Consider the following 22,697-nt stretch of genomic DNA (forward strand, 5'->3'; position numbering starts at 1 on the left):
AGAAAAATGACCCACTAAAATGGAGATATTATCAGTGCTGTCGGCAAAACAGTGAAAGGCTCTCTGCCTGCCCCTCCCTGCCCCCCCTTTTTTTTATATAACTCAGGTGTGTAGAAGCCTTGACTAATGATTGTCATCAATCAAAGGAGGTGACATCCAAGCAAAGAATGTGCTCTGCTAATGGGAGAGCTGCTTAGGCCAGGAGACACAAGTAAGAGGGCTCTTGAAATCCTGGCATAGAAGACTGTTGAACCTTTCCGCTTCTTCATACAGCCAGAGAGCCCTTGCAGCCTTTGATGCAGTTCATGTTCACTGACCCACTACCTTTGAAGTATGGCACTGGGCTGTCAAAAGCAGCAGGCTATTACCACTTCATTCCCAGTCATGCATTTTGGACTCCTCTCTGACAACTCCTTAACCCTTCACAAACTAGAGAGCCAGCTGCAGCTTCGGCTGGTTTTCCAAGGTGGGTGCTGGTGTTGTTGCTTCCATTGGCCAGGGGAAATACATATAAAAAAAAAAAAGTTTCTTCTGCTTTGAAGTTGACCTGAGATACAATTCTGGGGACAGAACGTTTGCCCATCATCTTATTTGCTGGCATCCCTTTGTTCCTGGGTTTGTGCACCTAATGAGCTCAAATGTGCTTGGAAAGTCTTTGCAGGATCTTCAGTCAGAGAGCGCTACCAGGTCCTCCAGCACAAGTTTCAGCTGTATAGCTGAGCTCCTGTGATGCAGTATTTTTTACATCACCTGAGCTACACCAGTCATCTGTGTACCTACTAAAAATTCACCAGTTTGCTAAAGATGGGACTCATGCAGCCCGTTCCTGCAGCTCAATTCATGTGCAATGCTCCTGAAGCAAATGCAGCTCAATCACATCAGGAACACAAGACCCAGGATGCACAAACACATCTTGCAAATAACGCTTTTTGTATTCCTGCAATTGTATTCCTGTCCCTGTAAAGTCAAAAGAAATGGAGACTCCAGGCAGGTATCTGTTATGAAGTTTAGGAAGTGAAAACTTTGGCTGTTCAATTTTCATGTTGTACAATTCAGTTGATGTACCTGACTGCTTTTCTTCAGGTCTTTGGCTGTTGCTCTCCATGTTTCTATCGCTCCTACACTGACATCCCATGTGTATGGCAGAAGGTATTCCTTGCTGTATCTCTAGCCACACAACCCTCAATCACTGTAAGCAGAACGTGAGCTTTGGTGTTCACAGATTTTGCTTTTACCTCTTCCCAGCTCTGGGGTTGCAGCTTCTCCCTCTTACAGCCTACCCAAACCAAAGAAGCTTCAACTGGTCCCTAAAACTCCACTTCCCATTTCCCAGTGAGTGGACCGTGGATACTAATGACTGGAGGATTCAACTGGATGCACAGGTTAGTCCATGTAATTCTTTCTAAGACTACCTATATCAGCACGCCACACCTATGCAGTGAGCATGAAATATTACCAAGGGCTCGTTATTCCTGACCGTACTGCTTTCACAGTTTCTGTTCTACTTTGTATTCAGTGTGTCTTCCCTGTTTAATTTTGCTTGTGATATTAATCACATTGATCCATAAATCATTGATAATTGCAGCAACTCAGCACTGGTCGCTTTGGTATTCACTCTAATGATGTTACACCCTATGATCTCAGTAAGTCATAAATATAAATACATGTATGTGTATACATATCTCTCTGTATGTGTTTATATATATATCTAATAAGTAATTCAAAACTACTTTCAATAATTTGGAATTTAAAAAAGCAACATGTGTAGAACAGAAACTCACCCTGCTTGCTCATCTGAGATCACACACTAGAGTTTTCCTTTTCATGTGTTTAAAGCCATCTTTTATTAAGCAGGAATGACTCCTGGAACATGTGACACAGCAACTACCTGAAAAATTGCACTAGCTGCCAAGGTGTGGGGGATCTACAGTACAAATTTTCTCACAAGGTTGTTGAGTATTTTGCATATTCAGAAATGAGACCAATTGTAAACTGTTTCATATGGAGTGAGCTTCATTACATGCTTAAGTAAAGAAAGGGTCACTGAAATGCAAACTTGGAAGAATTCAGCATGGCATCCACAAACTGTACCTTTTTTGCTCCCTGTTCCTCTTCAACGCCATCTCCTATTACAACGTACACGGCCTTCCTTCCAAACCTTTGCATTATTCTTTCAAAACAGCTCTCTTTCCCTAAGCAACAGAAGAGAAGACACATTTTTTTCATCTGACACATGCAGCAGGTGGGACTAACATTCAGGTACTAGAACTGGAGTTGGGACCTAACTCAACTTGCTGCTACACTCATTTTCTTTTGAAATTAGAACCTAACTGAATCTTCATGTGAGACAGATTCTGTCGTGTCATGACCGTTACTAGCATTTTCTTTATCAGTCAAGAACTTCCAAGTGCTGCCCGTTTTCCACAAGCTTTGTGACTTTGATGCACTACCTGGACTGGCAGCTGTTAGACCGATGTGACACTCATTGTATTCAGTTTCAAGAGCCCTCTTCTGTTCATTCTGGTTGCAGTAAGAACATGAAAATACAAACCTCAGAGGTTCAAACAGTTATACCAGAAAGAACATAAGACGCAAAAAGCCCCAAGCCAACCTTAGCAGTATTTATTACTCACACAGCTTCATAAAGCTCATTCAGCGCCCTTGACCCCTCTGCAAGAACAAGAGGATCCAAACAGTGTTTCTGTATGTCACAGGTCCAACCAGACTGTCTTCCTTCTAGCTGGGTGCGGCTGAACATCCCACATGCAGCAGATGCTCCATAGGGTGGGTATTTTTTAGGCTCACTCCCCCAGGGAGACACTTGGGAAAACTCTGATTTTTATTTTTTTTTTTTTTTTCTTTCCTCCAGTCTGTACTAGCTTAAGTGTGGGCGGTCAGGGTGTGAATTAGAGATGTGTAAACATGGAGCTAAAAATAAAGCTCATACATTACTTGTTGCAATCAGGTTGGATGGATCTGCCTGACTTAGGGACAAAACTTCGGTCTGCTTTTGGTGAGGCCTAAGTTAGTTCATTCTTACCTGTTTTTGTTGCACTGTAAATGTTTTCAATGGGGAAGACAGTGCCCAGTCCGTAGAGAAGCACTTTAGCAAGAGCTGGTATAAGCTGAGTTGTGGTGACCAACACATTCACACAGTTTGGCCTAGAAGACAAAAGTCAGTAGAAGTGGCAATTTGTGTTTCTCTTTTTTGTTTTAGAGTGAAAGATGATAGGAAGCTAACCTTTCTTGCAACTGGAAGTTCCCAAGCCACTGGAAGATTATGTAGCTAGTGGCAGATAATGTGAATACTGGTAATGTCTTTTTGATCAACTTAGTAGAATGAAAAAACCAAAACACACTGACGCAGCTTAGTGCATGCATGCCAGGATCCATTTTGTGGGAATTTAAACAACATGTAGTAATGTCCATGCTGCGTTCTTTGAGCAAACATGTTCAGGGATAAAAGGGCCTTCTTCTACCTTTCCTGCTCTTTTGTAAAGCTGCTCACGTGAAATGTGTGCCACAGATAAGGTAGCTAAGGAAAGGCAAGAAAAAGGACTTCTTTTCTTTTGCTCAGTTCACGTGGCAAACATGTGCAGGCTGGCCTCCCACAGGTTTGGCCAGCAAGGTCGCTATAAATGTGTCTCGATTTGTTTAGAGGGGGAAAAAAGGGGAAGCAAGGGAGATCCTGGATCAAGCCTGTAGCAATTCTTTAAGCTGTTCTTACCGAGAATGTATCAAATTCAGCGCCTTCAGAGCATGTGTGAGCCAGAGATCAGTCAGCGCTTCAAGTTCTGCTCTTAACTGCAGCCAGGTTTCCCTCTTAGGAGCGCCTATTAAACCTGTAAGCAGGGAAAGCATCTTTGCAGAAGCACAGAAAGGGAGTCTCATGGTTTGTAAGTAGAATGCCAAAGGGCTCCTGTCTGTGCTCTGAAACTTACCCCTCCCACCGCCCTCCTCTTGGTCCTGGCACGGGCTGCTTCCCTTTGCCCACTGCCATGTCACTCCAAGGCTCTGCCTTGAGATATGAGGCCCGACTGCAGGCCACTGCTATGCTACAGCAGCTCAGCTTCCCTGCTCTCCATCAGAACGATGTCAGTCACCCGCAGAGGCTCATTAAAATACCTTTCTTGGGGTTAGCATAAAGCTTGCATGGCAAGTGAGCAAGACAAAAGAGTTGTGTATAGTGGGTAGTGGCCTGAGCTGAGAAACAGCTGAAGCCAGGATGGTTTTGTTTCTCCCAAAACGCTACGCAACTTTCCCAGTACATGTGAGTAGGCGGCTACTCCCACCAAAAAGCGGTTGTAGTGATACTCTTGAGTTCTGCTTCTTTCTCTTCCTAGTCAGAGACCTGGCACTGATGTTCTAAAAGAGAAGCAGAGCAGCCTACTGGAAGAGCTGTCTGGAATTAGCTGTGATGAAGGAACCCAGGGCATCCTAATATCTAGTGGTATTGTTCTGAGGGAGTTAAAAAAACAAGTAGTTATATACAAGAATGTATACAAATATATACAAGAATGCCTTCAGGCAGAGATCAGCCATGTGTTCTATGGCAAAAAAAAAAGCACATTAGTTTGAAACATTTGCTTGCTTACTGAACATTCTGGAAAACTGGAGAAGGTTGCTTTCCTGACAAAGAAATTACAAAAATGTTTAAAAAAAACCCCACACTTGGACTTGAGTCCTTCTCAAACCACTAAACCAAGTATTTTAGCGTATCTCCTGCAAATCCTGTGCAGAACCTTATTTGAGGATGACTGCTGAAACACTTGCTCAGCTCACTGTGAAGTATTCTTATCACAATGCTCTTTACAACTTCTCCATGGATGTCCCTAGCAGGGTCAGAAGTATTGGGGAAGATGTAAGACATACTTGTTGCCTGGCCATAGACCCTTACCTCCTACGTTATTTTTGTAGGTGTTGTACATCTCTTTCACCCGCCGGTAGCGGAATGCTAATTTCCTCATCCAATCAACTCCCCCATGAACACCCGAGCCCAGACACAGATTGGCACTGGCAGTTGAACTGTGAAAGCCATCCGCGGAGAAGTTGTATGTGCTGGGAAAGACAGAAGGGAAGAGGAGAGGTCAGTATAATTACAGTCTATACGGTACCAGCAGGGAGTGGAAACAACTGAAAAGAAACGTGGAGACAAGTGGCAGCACAGACATACGCGGGACAGGCTGTACAGAACTGGAGTTCATGTCTAGCATGGTTACTAGCACAGATTTTAAAAAATGTAAACACAATGCAGGTTACTTAGCACTCCCTGCCAGTTTTGAGGTTCTTGGGACTACTAAACATCTGACTGTCCTCAGGTCACTGAAATTCCTCACCTGCCTCTCATCCAGGCTGCTAAGATAACTGCAGAAATACTCAGATCCTAAAGGAGAAAATTCTGGTGTTACCTTTCTGACTGCTTGGCTATATTGCTAAACTGGCTCTGAACGCACATTAGATCAAGGAAAAAAAAATGAAGAAATTAACTAAAAGAGCCTTAATTACCTGCAACATGTAAAGTGGCTTTTGTTAAACTGAGTTAATATTTCAAAGCAACTCTAGAGTAATTACAACAACAAAATGGGGGCAAGTACAGTTCCACAAACATCTTAAACAGGCAGTTTATCTGAAGAAAGCTCTACCAGGCATTTGTTCCTGTCTTCAGCCCTGCCCGATGTCCCTTCCTTTGTACCAGCACAAGCACTTCTTCAACGCTGAGGTGAATCAGATCAGGGAACTGTTCTAGTTAAAAGGTAATACAGTTTTTGTTGTTTTTTTTTTTTTTTTTAAAAAAACGTTGCTTTTCAGCTGGATTAGTTCCCAGGTTTGGAGGAGGGGGACAGGAAAAGAGGCAGTACCAGCTCATGTCATCTTAAAATGTTTGCCCGATGACAGCATCAGTGCAGGTTTCACGGTTTGAGCTGATCTCAGACTGAGCTGCAATGGAAGAGGGCAGGTGCAGCTCACGGGGCACAGTTGGCTGGATCAGGTCACAGACCCAGTGGATTTGGACAAACTTGGCTTGAAGCAGAGCAAGAGAAGGGACAGAAAGGCTTAGCGACACGGACCTACCCTTCTCAGCTGCAGCTTAAAGTTAGCTCAGCTTATAGTGCCTCTCACACCTCACTGGGGGAGTAGCCAGTTCTTGTATATTCACATCTTGATTTACTGCACAGTAATTTTCCCTTCCAGAAAGCCCTGATGCTACTTTATTAGAGCATCCACATAGGAGTTTAACATGCTCAGCTTCATTTCCCACATAGACGAGCCATGAGCAGCTGAAAAGTATTTCTCAAACAACTGAAACCATTTGGGCAGGGGCTCTTCACATGATTCAAGATATGCTGTTAGCATACAATTTTTTTGTTCACTCAGAGTGCACTGATTGAAATAAAACCCAAATTAATGTTTTAATCAATGCCTGAACAAGTATCCAGACTCCCCTGCTTACAGGCCACTGCAGCCAAAGGATCTAAATATACACGTGCATTTCAGCGTATTGCAAAGCACAAAGTAGCATTCCAGTCAGAGCAAAAAAATCTTTCAAATGTTCTCTACAGAAGGAAAAGTCGTTTCCTAAAACACTTCACTTTTTCTGTGCTGTTTCTGCACCAATTTCTCATAATAACCAGCCATAAAAACACAAATTATGAAGCTCTATATGACCTCTGCACGTTTAACTCTTGTGCCGATTACCATGAGTCTGCAGGCAACACTTTGGGAAAGGTAGATGTAATTGTACAGAAGCAGATTTTAAGTACGTGATAATCTAACTTACACAAATAATAATAATGTTTGGTGCAGCTTTAGCACGAGTTTCTACCAGTGACAAGGCTCTGGCATGGCAAGGTCCATAATCTTCACTGCTGAGCCCATTCATTACAGATTAGGCAGGGGGAAACCTGGCCAAATCCTATCAGGAACTAGTGTAGTCTGACTGGGGTTCAACCTAATTTCAGATATACTTCCCAGAATGGTTCAAAGCTCAGTATGCTCAGGCCTTGACAGTAGACAAAGGCATATTAATGTGAGAAATGGGACTCCTGTGTTTGTGTGCTTAATAAATGCAGACAGCATGGAGCCAGGGAGGGGAGAGGGCGCATGGCTGAGAATGTTTTTTTACATCACTGGCCAGCCCCCTGATATTTTCAAACAGACGGGGACTACCTGACCTGCAGCTTCCAGCCCGGAGATCCCATACCTTAGATCCTGACCATTATCATCTGATGATACATCATCTATGTGGATCTGGTCACAGTCCTGAGAAGTATGAAAAAAAAAATACAGCAATAAGTAAATGCTTTGGAAAAAAATCTGAAAGAGTGTAATGAAAAATTATTTTAAAGGTAATATTAAGGAGATAACATCTTATTTATTGCTAGTATATATATTGCTATATAACTGGCATAGTCTAGCCAGTTAATTGTTAGTAGCAAGTATCACATAGCATTTGCACAAAATATGAATAGACAATGACAGTGTGTGGATGTGCATGCGTTTGAGAGGTCTGGGGGTGTGTGTGACAAAGCTGGTGTGTGAGAGAGATCTTGGGCACAGGCAGGGTGTGTGCAAGACAGATGTGTTATCTAAGGGCACAACAGCTCTTGAATAATACAGTAAGTGGAACTCCTTCTTATGCAGACAGGAGGGAGAGACATGCTGGTTTAGACAGGAAAACCGTGGTTTTTAAACTCTGTATGCACGATAAGGCAGAGATTTGGCAGCCTCTCCCCCTGTGAGAATACTGCTTTGAACAGGGGCAAGGTGAGAAGATCTGTCCCAAAGAAACTTCCAGAGAGCCTACCCTGCCGGTGTATTCCCAGTTTGTTCTGAGGGGGCTGAGCTTCCTTTGATGTGCAGGGAAGCCAGGCTGAAGCACTGAAGGCGGCACCCTTTCACAGCCCCAGCCACAGACAGAGTTAAGGAATAATGTGTGTCAAAAATGAGGAAATCTATGCACAGGAAATTTAACCAGAATATATACTTGGAGCTCAGCCTGCATGAAGTGTGTACTCCAGATCTTATCTTCCAAAATTCTTCATTGTTCGAATGGTGGAGGCCCTGCCTCAAAAATTTGAGAAATGTTATTTCTTTGGTTTCTTTCCTAGCCTTAGCATTAAGATTGAAAAGAGAAAAATTAGAAAGAGAAAAATTAGGAAGCTTCTCCCACTGCTTAAATCTTTTTCCGTGACCCTTGCAGGTGAGGACAAAACAGAAAGACTTCAAGCTGATGAACACTACTAGCTTTTGTCCTGGCTGACTTTTCAACAGAGGTAAAAGCACTTGTACAACAGGGCTCCAAGGTCAGAACAACTGCAGGTAACGAGGGTACAGTTATTCTTCACCACTTCAGTACTCCGTAAACCACAGAATTTGTCTTATCCTCCTTATGCAATTGTGAGTTTTATGAATTAATTTAAACTAGCCCCTTTCAAAAAAAAATATCCCCAAACAAGTAACCAAATTTGCTATCAATGGCAAAATGTCACAGATAGCTCTTGTCCATAATCATGAGACTTTCTGCAGCAATTATTTCAGATAATTCTTCAAAAGACTTGTTCTCCTCTCATCAGTCCTCTTAGCAATTTATCACTGGGGTGGTATATTTCTGCATATAATTGGAGCCAAGTGGCTGAACAGCAGATCTCTGCTGGCATGTCTCTCTCTCCACCTTCATCATTTTTAAGCCCCCCTCCCAATAGCTGTTCTGAGCCATACAGGGATAACATTGATGCAGCCTGCTCCACTTCAAGTTGCATGATGCAGGGTATGAAGTTAGGGGAAAGGTATTTGTGGAGGGATCTGTTTTTCTCATTTGTGAATGAATTGTTCTGTACACTGAAGTGTGACAACAGTAGCTATCACATTTCTAACTTAATAAAATACCATGACACTTGGTGAGACGCTACCTCATAGTCTGCTGGCTGAGCCTATCATGTTACTGGGTGAAACACAGGGAAGCTGGTTAAAGAAGAATGTGGACCATGTTTTACTGCTTGGTTACGAGACTAATTTTTCATTCTTGCAGAATTTCCTTGAAATCTTAGTGAGCAGGGAATCAAGGCAGGATATCTGGGCTGCTGAGAAGAAGGCCCAGATGCCCAGATTGTTCAAATGAGAGTCTGCGATGGGGACATTTCCCAGTTTTCACATCTGCTAACTTTTAAAAATGATACTCTAGGATTTCAGAGGTATATGATGTGTGGCAGGTACAGCCTGTAACTGAGTCAGGCATGTAAGACTCTCAGCAAACCCTCACAACTCTGGGAACTGAACTGTTTTTGCTGTTGTGATATCTCTAGGTCAGTCTGTGCTACACCGCATGCCTCCAGGTGGGACCAGACCCTTGTACCCACAGGTAAAGGAGCCCGAGCTACAGCAGTTTTGAAATGGTACTGCACGCTTGGAGAAAGCCTCTGCTGCCTCCTTGTGAAATACAAGCTGTTCCTGAGGACACATGGAGAAGCTCCTGCTATTACTTACGCTCCCTCTGAATACTCTCAAGGTATGTCTTGGGCACATCAAATGCATAGGTTGTCTACTAGTGTATCAGGACTGTGTTAAGAGATTTTTAAACATCTTGCGGATTCACTGATCAGTCAAGCCTGCAACCCTCATTAGGTGGGGGGTTAACAGTTCCCAGAACACAAAACCTCCAGGGATAGCTCTGAAAGACTCTAAACTTGTGAACACACTAATCCCCTTGTTTGTTAATTCCTCATCTCCTTGTCAGTCCTCCTGTCCTTAATACCTGTTTTCCAGAATGCAGTATCTCCAGAGGGACTGGAGATGCACTGCACTGTGAACAAAAGGCATTTGGAAGAAAAAGCAGAACCCTGGCAAGCCCACAGTTATTTTAGCTTCACTGTGATTTGTAACCTCGGCCAACTTCTTTTCTCTCCGATTTCCCAAAAGGGGAACTGAGAGTGAGAATACCTCCTTTCAAGTGAATATTTGCTGGTATATTCTGCCATGTGATTAGAGCCCTTTGTACACAACACCTTGTATAGCCTACACTTGCAGACTGTAGGAATTTAATCTGCCTGGACTGTTGCAACTGCAAAATGAGATGATGTGGTCAACAGGCATGGGCTACCATGAGCGGATGAATTAGTGTGGCAAAACCACACGTCTATGATTTCAATGTGGGGCTCAAAAAACACAAGCTCTGCTTGCCTGGGTTATGTTGCCAACAGCCTCCAGAATGGGGCAATGCTTGTGGCTTGTGTTGCTGCACGCCCTGGAAGTGCCCCACACTGGCTCCCGTGTCAAAGTCTGGTGCCTTGATTCTTTGCTACAGGGCAGGTACACCACTAAGCCATGCTTCAGCAAGCATCGACCTGCCTCCAGCCCTGAATCAGCTGGGAAAAAAGTCTAGCTTCTAAGTCACGTAAGTTAAGAGTTAATTGACTGACAGAGAATCCCTAGAACGCCCTTCTGTAAAAAGACTGGACACGTGTGGTACGAGTCAGGTCTATGGAGTGTAATCTATGGCTTCCCATCACTCACCTGCCCTGGGGACCAGTGATCAGCCTCCTTCCACACAACTAGCCTGAGGTTTGGGGTGAATCGAATGGGAAACTGGCTGCAGCAGTTACAAAAACTGAGGCTGCAGCACTAAAGAGAGAATGGATTGAAGAAGGTTATCTGAACGGATCTGCTGGTTCACCTTTTCACAGGTTCAAGATTCCCACTCCCAAGTAGAGTAGGAAAAATACAGCCAGAAACAGTTGCCTGAATCCCTTTTGGGTAAACCCTGAAAACAGATAAAGTCCTGACTAACAACAGAGTCTCAGAATCATTTTTTCATAGAAAAAAGGGACCATTCCTGTTCAGGCTCTTCATTCAGACTCTGAAGCCAGTTTTTTGCTATGATGTGAAATCGTATCTTCACCAGAGTAAGGAGGATCAGAAAAATGCTACTAAGGGCTGTGCAAATCTTGCCGTGGACAAATGTTTCATCCTCATGAGGCACTTTCTGGGAATGCTTCAAAAGGACTTTACACTCTGGCAGCATCTTCTGCTCTGCACAGCACTGAAAACTGCAGCCAGAAAAACAAACCATTCCCCTGTACTAAAACAAAGTAATAACTGATTTCCTTGCCCAGCCTGCCTCTCTGGGGAGGATGGGTGACATTTCCTCCACTTCTCCCCCTGCTTCCACCGTCAGGACAGAGGCTAGCCATGTTCTGGTTGGTTCAGTCTGCTGGGCCTCCCAAAATGCCTGAACGTGGTTACGGATTTGTGCCAAAGAAAAGTTTTACTATGTTTAGTATTATCTAGTAAGCATACTCTTGCTTTGAATTTGAATGGGGCAACTGTGCTACTGCTTTTTCAGCTACAGCTTCTTTCACTCTGCCCCAACACAGAAGACAGACAGCAAGTTTCAGCCCTGTGCGGTTTTAGCTTATTTTGTCTTGTACAGGCCAGTGTTACACCACATGATGGTGCTAATGTATCTGGTAATGTTTGTGGGTCTAGAACTGAATCAGCTTCTGTGCTTGTTTTTTACCAACTTCTTTTTTCTTTTTTAAGGATACCATTCACTGCATTTTTTTCTAAGCCTAGCACTTGGTGATGCATGATCCTTAAATATTGCTCTGTGAATACTCAAACCTGACTTTTATTTATCATCCTAAATGAAGGAGCAAGTTCTTCCAAGCTGAAATGGCTTTTTTTTTTTGAAAGTTAAATTTTGTAAAGAACATTTACTTCTCTTGAATTCTCTCTCATTTTTTTTCATTGAAAAGCCTCAGCTAAAATCAAACCGCATTGCTTTGGTTTTGGTTTGAAAAATACATTGGTTTGTTTCACTTACCAAGCATGTCTGAAAAGGGAAAACAGAAAATTTTCAGTAGAAAATGCTCATCTCTTTCCAGCTATCTGAGCCATGCATCATCATTTAGAATGCTTAACATTTTTATGTCATTGCGGGACCTAAGATAAAATGGTTTCACAAAGCTATCTCTTTTCTGCTCTGGCTTGCTGGAACACTACTTGTTTTCAAAAGTTTTAAACATTTTTCATGGTTCTGAGTCATCCAGGTCCAGCAGCAAGTTGTTCCCACCTTTAGGTGCCTATGTCCTTTACACCCTCTGACAAGTCCATTACAGCTATACTGACTCACCCACTCAGCTGCCAACTTTGAGTTCCCTGACGTTTTAGAAAAGCAGGTAAGCTGACAAGAATAGCCTAGGAAATCAGCAAAAATTGCTTCTCTTTTCTCAAGCAGCAATAAATAACACTAGTAACATAAATGCTTTATTATCTTTGTAGCCCAAACTACTTAAGAGAAAACCTCCCTTAATATTTTGCTGAACAGATGTGTCCTGTAGCACCTGGCTCTCTTCCTCTATTAGAGATGAAGCTCAGGTATTTTGCAGAAGGTTTTGGTTTCTATTTGGAGACACAGTGCTAAACTTTAGCTCTTCACTGGACTAGTTCTTACTCAGTTACATAGTGCTCCTGGAATGAGAGTCCCATGTCTTGAGGGATTTTTGTTTAGCTTTTGCTTCCTTAATGTCTAGAAACCACAAAAGAAACACAACGTACTAACTTTTTATAATGAAAACCTTTGTTCTACTGTAGTGGCTGAAGAAGAATTTGAGAGGCCGTGTGAGACAAAACTGACCTAAGGACTCTGCTTCTCGCAGCCAAAGCTGTTACTGACTGATAAATGTGCAGAATTTGACTGACACCAGGCAATTTGCTACTTCATTTCATGTTTTAGAGCAGCAAGTGAAGCAAGGGGAAAACTTGTTTTAAAATAATTTGCCAACAGCAGAAGTCTACATAGGTGGAGGGTTTCTGGAGGGTGGCTTTGTGCAGGACACAGAGCTTTGTTGCATCACATGTTGAGATCTAATGGGTGGAAAGTGCTGGTTGCATATTAAATATTATTACTACTTATATAGTGCCCTGCACTCCAAAACAGCACCTCTCTGTTTTTTTCCTAAGGGAAGGATCTTTTCCACTTTGTACTTTCTGTACCCTCATCACCAACTCCTCCTTTGAAAAAAGCTGAAAGAGGAAAAATCTGTCAGTTCAGTGCTACCCACTACTTGTCTTAGAAAGGAAATGAAAATTCTCAGCAAGTGAAACCTCAGATTGTAAGGAGACAGGTGGCAGGAAAGGCTGTACCACCTGTAATGCAGCGGACCACAGTGCAATTAAGCAGAAGGAACCAGAAGTTCTCGCTGAACTCGTAAGGCACAGAAAAAGCTCTCTCATTTCATCTGGCACAGAAAAAAAATCTTCCTTTTTCAAGCGAAGAAAAAGACCACAGAATTCTGCCCAGGGATACCAGATATTTTTCCTCCAAGCAATATTCTGACTCCGAAGTGCCCCAGCAGAAACCCCATCTTACTCACTTTGTACATGACTCATTCAGAGTATTTCTACTGATTGCAAATGCAAACACATTTTCATCAGCACTGTACAGCTGTTTCTCAGCTGGTGACAGAATTCTGCTAGCATAACTTTGCTCAAATTTTGCCATATATTCAGAAGGGTTTTTGCTTTGTATAAGGCATAGTCAGATCTAACCATGCCACAAACAGGAAGGACTCCTCTTCCTCTTGGTTTTTCATATTGAAATTCCCATAGTTTCATCCTGCAGTGTGCCTGAGCTTGAGCAGACTTCTAATCTGTGTGTGCAAACAAAGCTTCCTCAAGAACAGAGACCATTTTTAAAACCTCTGCATTGGCTCATAGCTAATTGCTACCTGTCCCATAGGATCTATGCTAATTTAGCTTAATAAAACTATTAAATAGCAAATTTCAGAAGAAGCAGCAGCAATGTCCTCATTATTAGATTTAGTAGAGCTGCCAAAAGCCATCATTGTTACTGTGCATTTAGAAAAAAATTCCTTAACAGAATGAAGATGTCAAAGGGACACAGTAAGTATGCTTCTAATAAGCCATCTAAGGCCCATTTCTTTGGGGTCAAAAACGAAAGTTTCTTGGCCAGAAAAACAAGTTTGTAGACCAGATGCAAATGATTAGAGAAAGAGATGTTAAATAAAATAAGCAGCTACATACCTCCAGGTCATTAAAGAACAGATGTGTATCTGCAAGGTTGAAGATCATTTCTTCCATCATAAGACCTATCCGCACAGACGTTGTAGTGTCCTGTCAGGGGAAAATAATTTTTTTCCTATTAACTTTGTTGGGGTTTTTTTGTTGTTTGTTTTTTTTGTTGGGGGGGGGGTGAGTGGAAGATCTTGGGGCAAACATAGGATCTACACATTCCTGTTTCTAAAGGTATGTTAATTAAAGTAATTTTATTTCCCAAGTGTATCTCAGCATGCTTTTCCCATCCTTTCTTTTGCTCTCCTAGATAATCACATTCTTTTCTTTGAAGATTATCTATGGCTCCCCTTGACCAACAACAGCCCACACACCTCAGATGATGTAACAAGAACCTTTAAACAGTGAGACTATATAAAAACTACTTCAGTAAATTAGACCAATAATTGATTTCCAATAGCATTATTAGTGAACCGTTAGGGGATCATTAAGAGCAACAGAGTACACAGAGGGTGATCCTTCCCTAACTTCCTTCTTCAAACCAGCCATAGAAGGTCAGCATTATTCTCTTTTAATGTCAAACAACAACTTGGTGAGCAAAATCGGAAAACAGAACCCAAGAGCTCAAACATAAATAGAGCCTCTTTCTCTAAAGGATGCAATCTGTGTATCTCACAACTTGGCTTAGGTCTTTACTAGCTCAGGTGATCAGCACAGAACAGGACAGAAAGGCAGATGTGTTGCTCCCACATCAGAGCCCAGCACGTGATAATCTACTGTCCTCAGCAGCACATGTGCACCTGGACAGGAGATGCAAGAGCAGCCACACTTCTTTAAAGCTCTTCCATCCCCACTGATGCTGCCCACTTATTTAACAGCATCAGCAGAGTTAAACCAATCCCATCCTACCATGCAAACACAATTACAGCATGATAAAATGCCTGTCCAAGTACAGTCATACTATTCCTGCTCAGTACAGCGTGCTCTGCAGTGGTATAAAGCATGCCTGCAGAACCAGAACTGTAGCCATAATAGCAGTTACACCCAAACAGCTATATCGATTGGAAAAAAAGAAAAAAGACAAACAAGACAAGACACAGCACATTAAAATGCTGGATGGGTTCACCTGTCAGTGTAGCTAGTGTTAGAAATGGCAACATGCACCCGATGCTCCTGTCTGTGTGGGCTGTGGCTAACTGCGACAGTTGGCTCATTCTGCCATTTTCTTATACCAGCAGCCCCCTGCCTAGTCAGGTGTGGGTCTAACTTGGCCCTTCCCCAGGAGGGTCCCAAAATGCTTCTTAAAAGGAAAGGACATGATGCAGCAGTTCTGGCTGCCTGCAGCATTTTTAAACCACAGTTTTTTTAACCATTAAGAGAATGTAAAAATGCACATGCCAGCAGCTCTAAAATGGCTTCTATGTGTTCTAAAGCAAGTGTGAACATTCTCACATCCTGATCTTGCTCCTACATCAGTAGCAAAACCTTAAGTAAATTCCCCTGGAGAAGGACTGCACTACCTGCTGCTCTACTTTTGTGCATTTAGTTGACTTATTTTAGAAAATTAATGTTTTTCCCTGCCCCTTGCAACCCAGCTGAGACACCACAACTGCCTGTGAGAGGGCTGTCATTTCATTTCCTTGCCAAGTCAGCAAGCGCCAGCTTAAATCAGCCCAAGCTGATGGGGCTAACTGCTTGTCCAGAGAAGCCACCCACGGACAATCCTGCATGGCAGAAGTGACTGACACTTTCGGCTGGGCCACTTCCCTTTCTTCTGGCTTGGAGGGTTACATGAACAGCTGACTGCATGTGCACAGCAGATCTACTTAGTGCTCCAAGCCGCCCCTTGGATGGGGGATGGCGGATGCTGGGCTCCTACAGCTCTTGGCTTACTGTTGTTGGCTTACAGCTGCCCAGTGGGCACTGGATACAGCCTCTGCGGATCTGTTTATCTGAAACACAATCAAGCGACCTGCTGTACACAGCCTGATACACTGCGATATTCAATGAGTCTCAGTCATTTTCCCATGTCTCTTATGCATGAAGTCAACCACCCCTCCTGCCCCCAAACAACCGACCTTGTTCCTAAACCCACAGAAAAAGCATAGAAACACACTGATGCAAGCAAGGTTCCCAGCAGAACATTTTCTTATTCATTAAATACTTCAAAACACAAGCAAAAATAAGCTGTGGCTAACTTTATAAACACTCATAGCTCAAAAGCATTGTGCCTGTTCAAACTAAACAACAACAGACAACTTGGAAAATAAAAAAGAGCATTCCCACAACAGGTTTTTTTTTTGTAATTCATCTTCATTAGGACAGGGATCTCTCATCTTTATGTTTATGTGGGTTTTTCTCCACTAAAGTTACAAGCCATGCTAAACCAGGGCAGATTTATATGTAGTCTTTCCTCTAATTTTCTGCAGATTTCTGCGGAGTCATGTTATTGTATGACAGGACAGTAATGAATTAGTTGAGGAGCTCTAACAGGGAGCACAATGTTTGGAGGACGAGTACGTTTCAATCAACCTTCGCAGCAGATGCTGTTGACATGGATGGTGTATTACACGCTAACCTAATTATTACGCATTCTTGGTGTAGCTCTCTTTAATTAGAGCAGAATGGCTGTGGTTTCAGCCATGTGTGTGACTCACAAGCATTGTGCCCATCTAAAGAAAAGCTCTGTCACTCATGTTTAAACATGCTTGTTGCTGTCCCAGAAAGAAGGGCACTATCTCCTCTGGGCAAAAAGTAAACTTCAACAGACTTGCCTTGAACAGGTTTCTAATTTTAAGCCCCAAACCTGCTCCCCTGATGAGGCGCAGGGTCACAGGCGTAATCAGGGCATCTGACTGTGGCCCCATGCGAACAGCACTGAATAAAATTTTACTACCCAGGTGTAGGTACACAAGGGAACTGTTTTGAAGAAAATGCTGCTAGGAAGAAATTATTTTGTAAAAGAGTTTTTAATGAAGCAATTTATTTTTGTACATTTCAAGGATCATTAGCCTTTAAAACTCTTTCAGGAAGTCTCATTGGTTGGTATCTGTCATTTATCCTCTATGTTTTGTCTTTAGCTTTATTGGTATTAATCACTAATGGGGAGTAAGAAACATTTTCCACAGTGTGTAAGTTACCTTCTCTTAAACTAAACAATATGGAAATTAAACTGTAGATGAGAGGAAAAAAATCTTTCTCTTGAGATAGAGAGTATGATGGAATGAAAATAAAACAGAAAAATGCACTTTACCACCCAGAGGGGAAGTCGTTTGGGGAAATGATTTGGCATCACTGCTTTCACAGTATGGACATTTCCTCTATAGCAAGGCACGCTTCCAAGTCTTAAAGAGGCTGATAAAGTTAAAAGGCAAATCAGCGCTCCCAGTATGATATAGGTGTCTAGAGGCACTAGGCCAATGTTCCACTGGCAGTTATTTATTTGCATTACTGCGGCATCTAGAAGCACTAGTCCCAGACTTGAACCCTACTGTGCTAAAACTTGTACCCACACAGAGGAAAGACACAGTCACTACAGCTTTCAGTTCAAGTACTGAAAATCAGACTGATGGGAAAGCACCAAAATGAGACAGGTATATCAATCAATGTGTTGTCCAAATTCTCTGCACAGTGTGTAAATAATCTGAAAGAGAATTATGAAATTTATCTGAAGATGTTAATGGAGAGCTCCTTCTAGGCATAGAAACCTTGTACCACTAATGGATACCTCTAATGCTGCAGTGACTGCCCTGGTAGACTGCTAATGCCTATGGTTAGAGTAATTCGAGTTTTCCAAAGCAACATAAAGTTGCCACATTCATACTGATGATCCCTGCTAGCATGTTCTTCCATAGGAAAAGTGCACCCTGGAGACCTCGGAAGAAGCTTCCTGGGTAACAGATCTAGCCAATGTTTTCTGATGCATGTGAAGCCCAAGCAAGAATGGACCACAGACAGCTTGAAATCAAATCTCCTCCAGGAACCACTTTTTACAGTGAAAACAGATTAATCTAAAAACTCAACCCTGAATGCTTGTTTAGTAATTCTAGAAGAGCAAGGTCCTACCCCTCTGCTAATCTACAAGTCATGCTTTCACAAACAAGGACAATGAGAGGCAGGAATGGAAAACAGGCAATAAACTCCTTCTGTAAATAGAACCTCCAGCACCACAGTGTATCCCTATATGCCCCACCTCTACCATGCACCATTGCTGGAGCTTCCTTCAGGGTCAAAATTAAACAGCCCCACAAATTACGTTTAGTGCTAACCTCTAGTGCTTGGACAGACAGACCAGGCACTCCTGACCCTCCAACACACAGCTTTAACAAGCTTCTTCCCATCAGCCAGGGGAAATAAGCACCAGGGGAGCACTGGTCATTCTGAAATATTTGTTCTCAAAATAATACCCTTCAGTTCCATTTCCAAAAAATCAGGAGGAGTAGTTTCACAGCTGCCCATTTCTGCTTAGCGCACATCTTCAGGGAACTGAGAGGTAAAAAGCCCCCATTCCCTACTACTCCTTCATGAACAACAGAGGATCAAAACATACAAAGAGTAAGATAAGCCCTTTTTTTAACATTTTGGATGAAAAATGTTTGCCCTAAAGAGCATCCCTGAACACGTCTCTCTGCTCTTTCTGTCAGAGTTGTGACTTTCAGCTAAGGATTGATGGGCTATTGCTTCCCTGCTGGCAGTGGCCAGACCTTGTGAGCAAGGTAACTTCCACTGTAAGTGAGGCACTGCCAACTCCCAGCTCCCCATCTTGCTTATTTTGGGGTAATTTTGCTGCCTGTTCAGCAGACAGTTCTACTAGAGGAAAATGTGGGCAACGGAAGCCTGTGGAACGTGCTGCGGAGGAAGACAAAAGTGTCCATTCACCAAGGGGAGCATTTTCTTTCATACCCCAATGGCACAAGCTGACACATTTGCTCTGAATTTTGCTTTTATGTTGGCTACCTGCATGCACTGTTCCTAACCCTTGAACTAGCTCTGTACATCTGAAGTGAATTACATTTTAAAATTACAATTTGAGTTATGTCCTCCAAGCTAGTTACAACTTGCCTAAAATTAATTTCTGTTTCTGCTTTCATTCTGTCCCCTCATTCTGAGTAACAGGATAACAGAAGACGGCTAAAAGAAGCTTGTCGAACAACCTTCAGTATGTTTTTGCCTAAAGATGATTTCCACAAAACCTGGAGGAGAGCAAAGAACAAGTATTTCCCTATTAATGCAGTGGATTAAAATGGGAAGTTAGGTCTGCTCACTCCATGTGAAACTCCAATTTTAGCAAAACAAAGGGAATGCAGAATGTGTAGGCATACCCAAACTAGCTTTAAACTACCAAATCTGGGTACAAATAGCTGCAAATTTTGCAGCAAATTTTGCAAATACTTGCAGCTATTTGTACCCAGATTTGTATTAAGCATACTACGTTTTAAAAAAAAAGTATTAAACATACTACGTCCCTAGATCCTTCTTCAGGAGTTAACCTACACAGAAGCCTTTGTTGCTGTACCTTCACTATTAAAGGTACTAGCATTACCTACACAAAAGCCCATGTGCGTTGTAGCCACACTTCAAACTGCACTGTCAGCATCCTCCCAAATGGCTCTGTATTAAAACCTTCTTACCACTGCTCTCCTGAAACAGACTGATTTTTCATAAAGTGCTTATATTTGCCCTAGAGTATGCATTAGAGAGACATGTATTTGTTAACACCTGCAGCTACTACTAATCCAGTTGGCTGGATGTCCCACAGCCAGCTCTCCCGTCTTGTACACTGTAATTTTGGAAGGGAGAAGCAGACTTATCTCTGGCAATCTCTCAAGTGCAAGTCACTCTCGCCTCCCATCCTGGCTCCAAAGCCCATTCCAAGCTTCTGCCTTACAGGTACCCTGTTCAGACTTGCAGGCCATTAGCAAAGGGGCAAAGCTGGCTCCTTTGAGACGGATAACAAATCAGCTTGTTGTCTGACTCTGCGTCTATTTAGCAATGTGCCAATTAACCCGACATTCAAAATGTTAGGACAAAGTAATTCTGAGCGTGAATCTTGGATTCAGACCTCCCCCACACCCTGCTTTAAAAAAACATAAAATAAAGCCCTAGTATTTAAAACTAATCAGTCTCTTTAAATCCCTGCCAAATACCTGTTTATGCCATGAGCAAATAATTACTTTTCTACGAGGAAGAAAGTATTAATTAAGAGTATTCATCAGACTCCTATTCTATAGGGTTTATCTGCCACAGGTGTCAGCCAGAGGTGAGAGACGGATTAGTATACAATCAAGGGCTTTCTAAGTTAAATCTCCTCCTTGTAGTTAGCTGTTAATAATGAAGTTGTCACCAAAAGAAAGAATTTAATAGTTTTAATTGGGTTTAATTACTTAGAAACTCTTGGAAAATGGACCAGTTTGGTTGTAGTATAAAAATACTTCTACTACTACTAATAAAAAAACCCAAAGATATAAATGCCTGGTCAACATGTTTGAACAAAAAGAGTGTGAGAACAATCATTCTTTGGTTGTAACATTTTATACCTTGATCAGAATTTGAGACGTGAATAAGGCTTTCCAATAATAATGGAAAATTAACCATGTGCGTCAGTGCTAGTTCAAGTAAGTCCACGTCTTTTTGAGAAAGAGAACACACTTAGCTCTTTTACTATACTTCAATACCTTAGCTTGCAATTTTACCTTTTTAATAGACACAGGCTGCACCCAGACCTAGGCTCCTCAGTGCTTTTCAAGTGAGAGAGGGAGTATTTGTGAGAAAAGTTGTTTTAAGTAACCAAGTAGCTCAGGAGCTGAAACCCCTTATCAGAAGCGACTAACTTAAGTGACTACACTTCAGACTTTTTACAAAAGGATTGTCCTTTTTCAAGTGGAATCACTCAGCTTTTCAGGCTCTAAACTTTTTTCCCCCCAAATGAAGACATGTTGTTTTACCTAAACATTGATATATGCAGGTTTATTAGACAAACTACCGAATTTAAAATGAATAGTGTCTACAGTCATCACAGTGTGAACAGTCCACGCTAGGCTGAGAGCAAATACAATTCAATCCCTTTATCCCTTTTCTTCAGATACCTTTTCATATTCACCCTCACTTTGACTTGAGAGGTACTTCTAAAGTATTGCTTATTATTTACTGGAGAAGTCCCCTTTTACCAGCACATATCTGTTCAGAAATGGTTGGGGACTATGCCTTGGACATTTTTCCAGTAAGTAAATGGACATGTCAGTCACTAAAGCCTCACATTCAAGAACACATGGAGGTTGAATCTCTAAATGAACTATGCTTAGGGACAAGCAGTAATGACTACGCTAATTTATGCAGAGTTTGAACCCGTGAGTTCTGAAATGAATTCCAGTCCTGTGGGAATATTGTACTTAAACACAGGTTAAAAGCTGGGCCATGATGCTTGAGAACAAATGGAGATTATTTTTATTTAGTAATACAAAAGGTTCATGACCAGAAATCTACAAATAATTCCTTTTTACTACAGACGACATAAAAGTGAAAAGAAGCAATGGAATTTAAACAAAACACGTCTTCATTCCCTTCCCCTCAACACAGGAAAAACACTGTATTTCTGTATGTAAGCCCTTGATAGCTCTGTGAAAAATACAGAACTCCTGGAAAGCTTGGTGGAAACACATCACAGTGCGTAACCGTCAGCCCAACCGCACATTTTGCACATGCAACTTCCTAACACAAGTTATGTCCCTTTGTTCTTTTAAAACAATTTCCCCCCTAAAATCAAGTCACAATTCAGTGACACTGGAAAGCAGGTTCCCTTTACTCATGCTTGTTTGACAATCCTCCATTGTTTCTGATATGTTTTATGTCAAAAATAATCCTTTAATACTTCCAAATGCCACACATGCACTTTGCTTAGAAAACCCTCTGCTCACCTAAGCTCTAGTACAAGAGGTTATATCTACATGAGCTCAGAGCATCTCCCATGCCCACCGTCTAAGCTGTTGTGGATCTGGTTTTGCTGTTTCTGCTGCTGCTTCTCATCAACCAGTACAGATGATAAACACAGATGTTTGCTCCCGAAATACACATTTGAAATAATAAAATGGCTGGAATTATTTACTCCCTTCTCTCCAATAATGAACTAATAATTGATATAGCAGCATGTCTAAAGTAACAGACTTCTTTATTACCTGCAGTGATTGAATGCTTTTTTAATTTAACTTAAAAAGGCATTAAATACAAGGTTTAGCCTCCAGTGGGTAAAAAAATCTCCAACTTCCTCAGAAAATCCTTTCCAAATTGTATTCATCTTGACTTAATCCATGATCTACTGAGTGAATTAGGCTCTATTTGTTTTGAAAATCTATTTTATGGAGTTCCAAGGACTGTGTTTTCCTTAGGAAGGGCTTATTCTGCCTTTCTGACCAGGATGCCTGCTAGCAGCCCTCAGCATAGGCCTCTGCAGGTTTTTAACGTCCCAAGGTGCCCCACACATATGACTAACAAAATGTAAATAAACACAGCTGAGCCAGTCAGAAATTGGAAGGTTTTCTCATTAAAGAAATAAAATAAACAGATGTCCTTAAGCACTTTGGCTCACGTTTGTCAAAGGAATGGAAAACTCTCAGATGTCTGAGCAGCAGTAGTGATATAAGGCCACATCTCAAGCGAGAGAAGAAGAAAAAAAG

At 42.0% G+C, this 22,697-nt stretch overlaps 1 protein-coding gene across 1 annotated transcript in view; it reads right to left on the reverse strand.

Moving 5' to 3' along the window:
• Positions 1–22,697, reverse strand: part of EYA2 (EYA transcriptional coactivator and phosphatase 2) — an 87,911-nt gene that overhangs the window by 2,752 nt on the left and 62,462 nt on the right. The window contains 6 exon segments of the mRNA XM_037402869.1: positions 2,092–2,192; positions 3,041–3,162; positions 3,728–3,842; positions 4,898–5,058; positions 7,202–7,260; positions 14,041–14,130. Coding sequence (XP_037258766.1) covers positions 2,092–2,192; positions 3,041–3,162; positions 3,728–3,842; positions 4,898–5,058; positions 7,202–7,260; positions 14,041–14,130 — 648 coding nt within the window.

This window comes from Falco rusticolus, chromosome 10 (genome assembly GCF_015220075.1).
Source record: "Falco rusticolus isolate bFalRus1 chromosome 10, bFalRus1.pri, whole genome shotgun sequence".
NCBI classification, from domain to species: Eukaryota; Metazoa; Chordata; class Aves; order Falconiformes; family Falconidae; genus Falco; species Falco rusticolus.